At 42.1% G+C, this 12,572-nt stretch overlaps 1 protein-coding gene across 2 annotated transcripts; it reads right to left on the bottom strand.

Annotated features, from left to right (window-relative positions):
• Positions 1-212: 212 nt before the first annotated feature.
• COX18 (cytochrome c oxidase assembly factor COX18) lies at positions 213-12,107 on the bottom strand. 2 transcript variants are annotated; one of them, XM_084898729.1, is made up of 6 exons: positions 11,650-12,107; positions 10,491-10,591; positions 7,793-7,956; positions 6,593-6,714; positions 3,727-3,834; positions 213-898 (listed from the first exon to the last, which is right to left on the bottom strand). In XM_084898729.1, exons 1-6 carry the CDS (start codon positions 11,989-11,991, stop codon positions 725-727), a joined length of 1,011 nt encoding a protein of 336 aa, XP_084754855.1. In that variant the 5' UTR covers positions 11,992-12,107; the 3' UTR covers positions 213-724. The 2 variants fall into 2 exon arrangements, with proteins under 2 accessions (XP_084754855.1, XP_084754854.1); XM_084898728.1 differs by having other exon boundaries at positions 6,593-6,717; positions 11,650-12,010.
• Positions 12,108-12,572: the final 465 nt, after the last annotated feature.

The raw sequence follows: 12,572 nt of genomic DNA, 5'->3' as shown, positions 1-12,572 counted from the left end.
AGCTTAAGATGTTTCACTTTGCTCTAGTAGTACTTAGTTCCATACTTAGTATTTCAGACTTCTTAAATCTTAGGAAAAGGAATGTACACCGTCTGTCTTCTTTCAGAATGTGGTTAAGAGACCACACCACCTACCATATTAGGTACTTTCCTGCATGCATGGACACCTCTACCACCACGTATCTCAAGTCCATTTTTTTTAAAAACTCACAAAATAACTCACTGCTAATGCATATTCCATTCAAATAAGATTTCTTAACCAGGAGTCACCAGAGGCATTTCAGGGCCTGAAGAATTTTTCTGAAGAAAAACATAGTTTTATTAGATGCTCAAACAGGAATATGATCATTCAGACCTCCAAAATTTTTAGAAATGCCTCATTAGATTCTCTTGTTTTATATAATTTTCATGGCTGGGACTATTCAGTACAATTTGACATCACTTATATCTAGTCCTGTTCTCCAAATTTCTACCACCTCTAGCAGTTGTAATTTTATAAACAAAACCAGGCACTTTATATTCTTGGGATACAATCAAACATGCCACCTACATACCAACATTTAAAAGATTTTAAGTAATGTCAAATATAACCAGATTATATTTTAACACAATACTTCACAGAGTTCAAGATTTAAATAAGGGCAAATTAAACCATATTTGAATAAACATTCTAAATATATTAAAGTGTTAGTGATACTTCTGTTTCAAAATAGCTGAAAAGTATGTTATTTTCTGGAAATGTACTTGGTGTAGAAAGCAGCAAAGAGGTCCTTATAAGGAGTGTCTGAATCTCCCTTGGTCAAGGGTATACGGCAAAATTGGCGAAACCTAGGAGAACGCAGCAGCAAGTTCTGTGAAAGGCCCATGAAGCTGGAGCAGAACCAGTAGAGAACAAGTGACTGTAAAAAAAAAAAGAAAGGACATGAACATTAACACCATTCATTCTCCACAGCTTCACAAAGAAAATTATGAACTCTGCTAACAGAAGTACACTAGGACTAAACACGACCTGAAATGGCAATTAGATATCAGTGACGGGTCTAATAGGTAAGAAAACAGGATGAAAGGAAGACCAAAAAGCAAAAAGAGAGGTATTCGTGAAGTGGATGACAGAGTACCTCCCAGGGCCCAAGAGAGGTCTCCTGCCCTTCTTTGGCGTTTAAGCTTTCCCCCACCAAGAGACCTGATAAACTGCCATAACTGGAGGTAGGGTCCTAGAGGCACAGCCATTTATGATGGCAAACTTAGCCTCCCTAGACTTCACTTTCCTCCATGTAGTCAACTATCTACCAAATTTTCTAGTAACCAGTTGCTAAGGATGGTCAGGAATGCCTTATCTTTGCCTTTTCTGAAACTTATAGCTCAGCATTATCTTCACTTTTCTTTTGTACTTTCATCCAGATTGATGTATGTAGGTCAGTGATTAAGTTCTACAGCCTCTCAAAACAATTCCATACAAACGCTTCTTTGGCATCAGAAAGTCACCAGAACCCAGAGGCATGACTGTGGTGGTTGAGTCCAAGCCCTGGAGTCAAACTGCTCCAGTTTGAATTCCATTTATTTGACTTTGGGTAAGTTATTTTTCTTCTGTTTTGGTTTCCTCATTTAAGGTTGCTGTGAAGAATAAATGAGATAACTCTCATAGAACGGTAAAGTAGTGTGTGGTCCCTATTAAGCACTTGCATTTGTTCCAAAAGCAAGTTTTTAGGAGCAGAGAGTAACACATCATCAAAGGCAGATTACCACTGTAGTTAAGAGCAAGAGCCAAGCTGCCTGGATGTGTAAGACTCTGGCCACTTAACAGATGAGTAACCTTAGATGAGTTACTTAACCTCTCTGCTTGTTTCCTCATCACTAAAGTGGAGATTACAGTAGCAGCTACTTCAGTGCATTGTTGGGAGAATTATTAAGTGCTAATAAGTGCAAACCACTTCAAATAGTATCTGGCAGGAGGTCAATGTTGACTAAACATTAGCAATCACCATCATCTGATTTATCCACTAAGCAAAAAGTACCCTGGACTCAACTGTACAAACTATAAGCTGTCTATTAAAAATCACTCTTCTTCCTTAGTAATGAAGTCCTAATTTCCAGAAGGGTATACTGCCATGGCAAAGAAAAAGAATTCTTTTCTCAGCCTCTTCGCAGTGAGATGTGGCCAGATAACTAAGAGGTGAGCAGGAGTGTTTAGTGGGATAGCTGGCAAGGCTCCCTCCAAGGGCTACTGCACAGGAAGCACCCTTTTACCACTCCTGCAGATGACAAGCTCCAGCAGCTATTGTATAACGGCCATACTGGGGCCTGACGGACAGAAATTATGAACTGTGATGGAGAATTAAGAGAGCAGCAGCCCTAACTGGTTTGCAACAGGGATTGGCCCTAAACCAGCAGTCAGACATCCCCCGAGGGGTCCCAGATTGGAGAGGTTGCAGGCTGGGCTGAGAGACTCCCCCGAAATCCCCGCCCCCTCCCCCCTCTGTGAATGAATTTTTGTGCACTGGGCTTCTAGTACGAAATAACTGCAAACATAACAATTTCTCTATTTCTATAAAAGTTTAATTACAGCATTTACCAATTTGTCTCAGTGGATAGAGCATTGGCCTGTGGACTGGGACTGAAGGTTCCTGAATTCAATTCTGGTCCAGGGCACATGCCTGGGTTGCGGGCTCAATCCCTACTGAGGCGGGGAGGGGTGGTGCAGGAGGCAGCCTATCAATGATTCTCTCTCACAATTAATGTTTCTATCTCTCTCTGCCTCTCCCTTCCTCTCTGAAATCAATAAAAATATTCTTTAGCTTTAACTGGTTTGGCTCAGTGGATAGTGTTGACCTGCAGACTAAGGAGTCCCAGGGTTGATTCAGGTTAAGGGCATGTACCTTGGATGTGGGCACATCCCCAGTAGGGGGTGTGCAGGAAGCAGCTGATCGATGTTTTTCCCTCATTGATGTTTCTAACTCTCACTCTCCCTTCCTTTCTGTAAAAAATCAATAAAATATATTAAAAAAATAAAAATAAAAGTTTAATTACAAATAAATGGGGACAAGTGTACCTATCTCATAAAGACTTGTATGGGTTAAATAATATTACATATGAACCCATATGAACTTGGCACAAAGTTTGTTTCCTATATATATATATATATATATATATATATATATATATAAAATATTGATTTTTTACAGAGAGGAAGGGAGAGGGATAGAGAGTTAGAAATGTAGATCAGAGAGAAACATTGATCAGCTGCCTCCTACACACCCCCTACTGGGATGTGCCCACAACCAAGGTACATGCCCTTGACCAGAATCGAACCTGGGACCCTTTAGTCCACAGTCCAACGCTCTATCCACTGAGCCAAGCCGGTTAGGGCTTGTTTCTTTTGTAAGTGCTCAATTCCTTAGCTAAGTCTATATAGAAAGAATTCAATATATCAACTAATCAAACAGAGCAAATACTTTGTCCATAGTAGTGTGCAAGGTATTTTGTAAAACTGAAAAAGAAAAAACGTTTGATTTAGTAAGAGAGTTAAGACACATACACATAAAGGAAGATCAACCAATCCCAAGAAATATGTGTCACTCGGTGACAGAGACAGTAAATTAGTTATTACAGAAAAACTTAGAAACCAGTAAGGGATTGAGTTTTCAGAGAAAGCTCAGGAGAAGAGGCAGAGCTCAGCTAGATGAAGCTAAGATCAGATAAGACTTAGCACACACTGCTGTTTACTCACCGAAGGTACTGTCGCAGCAATTGGAATCATCAACACGGATATTCCCCGAACAAAGTGGGTAACACCCGTCTGAAAACGAGACATTCCAACTTTTTGTAGAGCAACAATCTGAAGGGCAGAATATATACACACACCATGATTATTAAAATGCATAAAATGGCCTTCACTTACATTTTAACCAAAGAAAAAAAAGAAAACACTGATAAGTTTATTTGGTTGATCGTCTATCTTTTATAAAACTTAATTATTATGCAGAAGTCTTAAACGTAGCTTTAATTAGTAGCAATAAAGAAGAGATTCAACAATCTATACTAATAAAGGGATAATATGCTAATTTGACTAGATAGACCGGACGTCTCCCAGACATCCTTCTGGACAAACCTGCAGCGGCTGCGAGGGCCGAGGACCGTGCTGTGGGAGAGGCGGTGCTTCGGGCCAGTCCAGCACTGCAGCCCCTTCCGCAGAGGCAGTGGGAGAGAGGACTGCGGGGTCCTGGTCCCAGTGCCACACTTCCACAAACGCTGGACAGGGTATGACCTGCTGTGCCTCAACCTCTCACAACCCCTCTCCAGCCAGCCTGGCCCCAGATCACCCCTCACCCACCAGTGGGCAGGGGGCGGGGCCAGTGCTAAGAAGCAAGGGCCGAGGCCAGCAGTTGTGGTGGCAGCTGTGAGGGCCAGCAGGCACGGTGGCCAGCAGTGGCAGCAGCAGCGGAATGATGGGGGAGGTGCCTTTTCCTGATCAGCCCACAGAGGGAGGCCAGAGGCAGCAGCAGCTGCGGGGTATTGGGGATGGTGCCATCCTCTGACCAGCCCAGTTACTTCCCTCAGAGGACATTCCGAGGGCTCCCGAACTGTGAGAGGGGGCAGGCCGGGCTGAGGTATTCCCCTACAGTGCATGAACTTTCGTGCACCAAGCCTGTAGTAGTAAGTAGAATCACAGCATAACTTTTATAAGTCAATGGTTTGTAAAGATTATAAGACCGAAAGTCCCTTCAAGATAGGTACTATGGCCCTGGCCGGTGTAGCTCAATTAGCTGAGAGTCGTCCCGTGCACCAAAGGGTCTGGAGTTTGATTCCCGGTTCTGCTTGGGTTGCATGCTAGAGGCAACCAATCTCTCACATCAATGTTTCTCTCCCTCCCTTTCTCTTCCTCTATCAGTCTCTCAAATCAATAAAAACATATTTTAAAAGATAGATATTATGTATGAGTCATTACCCTTGTTTTGAGTACAGTTCCTGGCATAAAGAAGGACCTTGGTATCTCAAAGATTTGTGATCTGGCTACATGGATAAAGGGGAATAATCAAAGCGAGAGAAAGCAGTCATAATTTATGAATTATTTAGGAGGCAACATAGCAGTAATGATTATGAGTCCAGAGTGCAGGTCCAAACTTCCTAGGTTCACATGGCAGCCCTGTATTTAGTGGTCATATGACTTTGTGCAAGTTATTTAATCTTTCTGTTCCTCACTTTCTCCGCATGTAATATCAAAATGCATGTAATAGTAATAGTACCTGTATCACAGAATTAGTCAAATGATTAAATGAATTAATTAGCCTTAGCTGGTTTGGCTCAGTGGATTCCAGTCAAGGGCACATGTAGGCTTGATCCCCAGTAGGGGGAGTGCAGGAGGCAACTAATCAATGATTCTCTCTCATCATTGGTGTTTCTATCTCTCTCTGAAATCAATAAAAACATATTTTTTAAAAAATGAGTTAATTAATGTAAACAGGTAAAATAGTGTCTGAAACATGGTATATGTTAAGTAAGAATGAGCTTTTCTTAAACATATACTTACTGGGTTATAGATGGCATAAAGGAAAGACTAAAGGACTGACGTTAATCCATGGTGACTTTGTATTTATCACTTCCTTCCAACAAATATTCACTAAGTCCAACCACATTCCCAAGACTCTGCTGGGTTCATCTAGGGAAATACACTTAGACCACACTTAGACTGGAGTCTTTCCTCAAGAAACTTTCACCCAACACCTTCCAGTATCACATTCATTTTTCTTATCTAAGAAAATAAGGTTATATGAGATTTCCCAGAGACCAGTGGACATGAAGTCTATGAGATCATTTCTAAGGTTTCTTCCAGTTTAAAGAGTTGATGTTCTTTTCAGAGTTTGAGAACAGCTCTTTATGAAATTAAAGGCATGCTTCCCATAAACTGTTGAGTAAAGGAGCATGGAATAATGGTAAGACATGGCTTAAGAGGTCATATTGAATATATATGTGTTTTTCCACTCCATCTTATAAAGAAATTCTATGATTTCTAACGTCGCATAACTAAAAAATGGGAGTTAGGTAATGACTTTATTCTCTGCCTACAGATTTATATATTAAACATATATACAAAGTACCAATCTATTGTGGGAATACAACCAGATTGATCAGATATCTTCAACACTGTCTTCACCAAAAGCAAATCACAAAATTGAATGTATTAGAATCATATAATTTTAAGGTTGAAAGAGACTTTGTAAGTGTTCTAATTCAGCTTTCTTACTTTAATTATGAGCATTCTGTCTCCCAGAGAGGTTAAGGAACTGACCCAAGACAGTTTGTCGATGGTTGACCTGCAACCAGAAACCAAACTTAATTCTAGCTCTATAGGCAGAACCCCAGCCCGAGGAAGCTAAGATCAGACAAGATTTAGCACACAATGCTAAAGGTACTGTGGCAGCAATTGGAATCAACACTGATACTCCCCGAACAAAGTGGTAACACCCGTTACCTACTCTCCTCCAGGGAGTTGTTCTGAATTAAGACTCAAAACACATTTATATTTGATGTCAGAACAGCAACAACAGAAATCCTAATAATTTAAATGGCAATTTAAATTTTTTAAAACCACTGACCTCTACTATTACTAAATTGATGGCACCAATGCAGATAGGCAGAATCCAAGTGGAATCCAGTGCAGTGAGGTCAGGAATCCATAGGACCCCACCAGTCGCTAACTGCTCCTGCACAGAAAAACCTGCTGAAAGTTTATAAATAAAATAATTTATTACAACAGCAGAAGGAAATATACAAGACATACGTTAGATGATAATTCCAAAAAGGTGCCCCTCACATTAAAGATTTGCATTGGTTTTATTCAGGCTCTTTTCATTCCATAACACAAACCAATCCTTCCTGGATTAAAAAAGAGGCAAGCAGCTTTCTGTAGCAAACAGACTTAGAAAGAATAAAAATGTATAGCTGTGCCCTGACCTTGTGCCAGTAGAGCATAGACTCATACACAGAAGAGTTGAGTTTGCAACAGACACCTGTATTTTCTGATGCCTGAATTGGCTTAGGTTATCCAACAAATCAGACTTCTGCATCAGCATGCCTTTGGACATTATTTTATCATCTGTGTGGACAATTCAATTTCCAGTCAAGGGCACAATTCCTTGTCAAGGGCACGTACCTGCGGTGCAGGTTCAGTTGGGGTGTGTGTGGGAGTCAACTAATCTCTCACATGATGTTTCTCTCTTCCCCCTCCACTCTCTCCCTTCCACTCTCTTTAAAAATCAATGGGAAAATATTCTTGGGTGAGGATTAACAACAACAAAAAAGTAGCAATAATCATTTTAGGCTTAACTTTATATAATTATGTAGCCATAACTGCTTCTTTAGAATCTATTTAGATTGCTTTCTTGTTCGAAATGCCTTTAAATTAAGTAAAAAACAAATGCTTTAGTTCATATTGTTTCTTAATTAATGTTTACATTTATTACTGTGAAAGCTTTTCTGTTTTCTTAAGTTTATAAACAAAAACAATTCCTGGTTAGGAAACCAAATTATGAAATTATAACACTAATTTTATTATGATCTCTAAGAAGCCTAAGAAGCAGTATTACTGCTTTCCTTTCTAGATTTATTTTTCTCAGCATATCTCATTGGCTTAGACTCAATATTTTAAATTGTATATTTATACCCTTTATAAGCAAGACTGGTTAAAGTATTCTAACTATGAAAAGTATGGGGTGTTTTTTTTTCTTTTTTCTTTAGAGTACAAAGACAATGTTAGGGAACTTATTTGGGGGGAAACAAACTTCTATAATAACTACCTTCTGAATGGGTTGCTCCTATGCTAAAATTCCGCAGAGCAACAGACATAAAGATCCACATTGGAAGCTGAATCCAGACCAACACTGTGGCTTTGAAAGGGTGGCAATTATCCCGAACATACAGCTCTGAAACAAGCCTCTGCATATTCTTTAGATATGTGAACCTATTTTGAGGAAAGAGGGGAAAAGGAAAGGGAGAAAAGGTCATTGGAACACTTATAGTGCTTCATAACCAGAGCACTTATTGGCTGAAGAATTTGTGTATAATTTTTAATTGTCATAAACTATCTTAAGGAGCTGCCTAAATAAAAGGTAAATAAAGCCTTTTACTGAAAATTCTCTAGCAATGTACACAAATTACATAACAATTCAATAAATCTAACATTGGCAAACTATAAGCTTTGGCTAGTTAGGCTTTAACAAGGGAAACCTCACTACTAACTTGGTATTACTGCAATTTCTATAGGAAATATAAAAAGTAAAAGTACATTTTATTCAAATCCTTCCATTCCAGCCAAGGTCAATTACTTGGTCCCTGAATATATTTTTTTGTACCAATGTGGTTTTGTACTGTGTGTGCTCTTAGCCTGTCAAAACAGTCTCCATTCTTCAATTCTTTTTCATGAATATTTTCTTCCCTGATAAGCGTATTAGTTATTCCTTTTGTTAAGTCTCACTTTCTTGACTACAGTCTTCTTGAAGATCAAGTGCTGGGTCTTATTCATCTCTAAATCTCTTGCCGTATATTTTATAAGAGGTATGGCATTCAATAGGTTTGCTACATTTACTTGAATTAAGACACCACTCACCGACATTCCAGGCTCTTTGTAATTCTGTTACTCCTTTACAGACACCTGTATTTTCTGATGCCTGAATTGGCTTAGGCCATCCAACAAATCAGACTTCGGCATCTGCATGCCTTTGGAAATTATTTTATCATCTGTGTGGACAACCCACTATCTTGGCTGTCTACCTAGAAAACTCCCTTTCACCTTTCAAGACTGTCCCAATGAAAACGTAGGAAACCTTCAGAGTGTCTTTCTAGAAAGCCACCCATCTCCATAACGATGTGGCTGAACAATCATCATGCCAATGCTGCATCACCAGGTGCCACCAACTTACCTAGGATGTACTTATAACCCAGGTGAGCAGCTGTAAGTCTGTTCTTTTGGCATAGAGTTGTAATTCTGAGATTTCTCTGATCAGTAAAACTTCAAAACTACAGATTTGTCCAGTCTTTTTAACACTAAGAAGCACTTACATAATGAAAATAGTTGGTAAATTTATACATATAGAGATAAATGTATGGATAACCATATATATATATATATATATGTGTGTGTGTGTGTGTATTTCTCATTTCTGTGAAATGGTGAACACTATGTCACAATATAATAAGAGTAAGAATTTGGGTCAAAACCGGTTTGGCTCAGTGGATAGAGCATTGGCCTGCAAACTGAAAGGTCCAGGTTTGATTCCGGTCTAGGGCATGTACCTTGGTTGTGGGCACATCCCCAGTAGGGGTTGTGCAAGAGGCAGCTGATCTATGATTCTCTCTCATCGATGTTTCTAACTCTCTATCCCTCTCTCTTCTTGTCTGTAAAAAATCAATAGAATATATTTAAAAAAAAAAAAAAAAGAATAAGAATTTGGGAAACTAAGAATAGCTTACGTTGACTAAAGCATGATGACTTAGAAGTTCCCAGTGGATGATTATGAGCAAGGGTTTCTAGGACCACAGAAAGATTACTACACAGGGTAGCCACAGTGGATGGACAGCACCCTAGCTATCCAGTTGCTTTTATTATAATATTCATATTTTCTACTTCCTCATTCCTGAGGGCTATGGCCTACTGTATCTTTTCATAAAGGTCAAGTTTGGAAAATAACCTGTATTAATTTGCTGACTACAGCACCAACAGACTGGCACAGTATCTTTATCCTGTGAAGCCTTCCCTGACTTTCCATAATGACCCAACTCCTTGCACAAAATCTTTTTTATAGTACTTAATTCAGTCATTATTTGCTTGCAGGGTGGGGTCTCTTTCAGAGTAAGAAACCTGCCTGGCCCCAGTGGCTTAGTGGTTGAGCATCAACCTATGAGCCAGAAAGTCACAGTTTGATTCCCAGTCAGGACACATGCCCAGGTTGCAGGCTTGAGGTCCCCAGGAGGCAGCCGATCAATATTTCTCTCTCATCGATGTTTCTATCTCTACCTTATCTTTGTTTCTCCATTTCTAAAAGTCCAGCATATAAAACAAGATGTCCCCAAAAATGTATAGTTTAACAGCTGATAGCTCAATTTTGAAAATCAAATGTATTTTTATAATACTGCCTTTATAATTATTCAAAGTGTGAGTATACATTTTTTTGGGACACCATAAATTATGCCAATCCTGGCCGGGTAACTCAGTTGGTTAGAGCGTCATCCCAATACACCAAGGTTGCAGGTTTGATTCCTCAGTCAGGGCCTATACAAGAACCAACCAATGAATACATAAATAAGGGGAACTTTATCTCTCTCTTAAATCAATAAATAAAAAATAAAACTATCATGCCACATAAACTTATTAAACTATTAAAGAAAAGAACTACTTTGCTGCTAAAGCTACAGAATACTCAAGCCTATAATTAACATAATCACTTTCACATTATATACATATATTTTCATGGTCTTATATGCACAGAATTATCTTACCTGGCAACTCTTTTGGACCACCCCAACTGTTTTGCACGAACTGCAACTTCATGGTTAAGGTGTTGTGCAATATTTTGTATTTCTGGCTTCAAATTTTCCACCTAGCTAAAGAAAAAGTAGCATTTGTTATGAGCACATAAAGGATCTTTATTTACAACCACTCATAATTTTATTTTCTATCCCCTCAACTCATTTACAATATTTGTTTACTGCCCAGCCAGAGTGGCTCAGGGACTTACAGTGCGGTCTGTTCCCACTGGAAGGTTCCGAGTCCCATTCCTAGTCGGGGCATGTACTGGGCTGCCAGTTCCATCCCCAGCCCATCAGGCCAGGCTGCATTTGGGAGGCAATCAATGGATGTTTCTCTCTCACATTGATGTTTCCATCTCTCTCTCTCCGCACCCACCTCTTCCCTCCTTCCCATTCTATCTGAAATCAATGGAAAAAAATATATATCCTCGGGTGAGGATATACATATATAGATATATCCTCGGGTGAGGATATATATAGTTTACTGAGCATGTCAAAAAACCTTTAGTCTAAGCCTAAGATGTTAAGTTGCTTAAGATAGCCTCAGCTACAACCAAATCCAAATTCCGGATTACACTTTGCTATGTGCTATTGGGCAAGTTCCTTCACCTCTAGGACCCGGTGACCTTTATTCCCTCATAAATAAAATGTGCAACAGTACCTACTTCACGGGGTTACTACTGTAAGGATTAAATGAGAGCTGCACCTGCACTTTCACGTTTCATCCCCGGCTTTCCCAGTACCGTGCCCCGTGTTGATTCTGCCAGGTAACTCACTGCCTTCACGCTTCTGCTCCTCATTCATTCCTTTCACAAGGTTGGTAACCACCCCTGCTTTGAGCACGAACCCAGGAGGGTAAACGAGATGGCACGTATCACTAACCGTCCCCTCCAGGGTTTCCCAAACTTTTGACATGCGTGTACCCCTTCTATAATTTTCATAACGCCGATTACCCCTCGTACTCATGAGAACGGAGAATTAGGCGCAGCTAAGCACGGTGCAGTGCATGTCCCCACCAAACTCTTCACACTTTGGGAACCACTGCGTCCTCGGTAACCTCCTTAGCAATGAAGTGGTCGCCACGACGAACCCCGAGCAGCACTGCCCCGGGCGCGGGCGGCGCCCTCACCTTGGCCAGGATGTAGTGCTGGTAGGCCGCCAGGGGCAGCGTGACGGCGCCGCGCAGGGCCACGGTGGTGAGGAGGATGCTGCCCCACCAGGGCAGGCCCGTGACGCCGTGCGCCGCGAGCAGCATGTCCTCCGCGCCTCGCACGGGCGCCGACTCGGCCAGCGCCTCGTACCAGCCGCCGGCGTCGCCCGGGTTCACGGCGGACACAGAGGCCACCGCCCGTGACCGCAGAACCGAGGGCGTGGCGCCGCGGGCCGGGACCGGAGCGAACCGCGGGCCCCAGGCTCCAGGCTGCAGGCCGGGCAGCGGCCGCAGCCGCGCACCGCCGAGCCGGCACAGCATGCGTGCGCCGGGGCCGAGCCCGGAAGGCGGGCTCCACTGACCGGCGGCAGGCACAGGTCCGGCGGCCCCGCGCGCATGCGTCGGCGACCCGGGAGCAGCGTACGGTGGGCGCGCGCGCGCGCGCGTGCCCTCAGCCTCCCGTCGACCTTCCCGGTCAGGCCGGTGACGTGCGCGTCGCACGGGAAATGACGTAAGACGGGGAAGTCCCGCCTTCCCCACGCGGCACTGGGCAGGCCCGCTGCGCGCGCAGGAAACCTTCCCGCTGCCGGCGTGGACCTGCTCGGAGGCGGGGCCGGAAGGACAGAGGCAGAGGCGGGGCCTTTCCAAAGTTAGTCTTCACCGTGCGCCTTTTCCTTGTTTTATTTTTTTTTACCTAGTAATCGAATTGTGTCATTTTAATGGATTAAGTTTGGGGGGGGAGGGGGGGAGGGTTTTTGTGACCATAAAGTGGTCCCCTCCTCTTTATGTGCATCCTGGTTGCTTCCGCTAGGAGCTAGATTATCCTGCCAGAGCCCACACGTGGCTGCCATGCCAGCTTGGAGAGCGCCGTGTGTTTCTGACCGATCCTGCTTTAGCCCTCA

The sequence above is a fragment of the Pipistrellus hanaki genome, assembly GCF_964339955.1.
Source record: "Pipistrellus hanaki genome assembly, chromosome: 1".
Taxonomy (NCBI): domain Eukaryota; kingdom Metazoa; phylum Chordata; class Mammalia; order Chiroptera; family Vespertilionidae; genus Pipistrellus; species Pipistrellus hanaki.
This window is presented reverse-complemented; position numbering and strand designations above follow the sequence as displayed.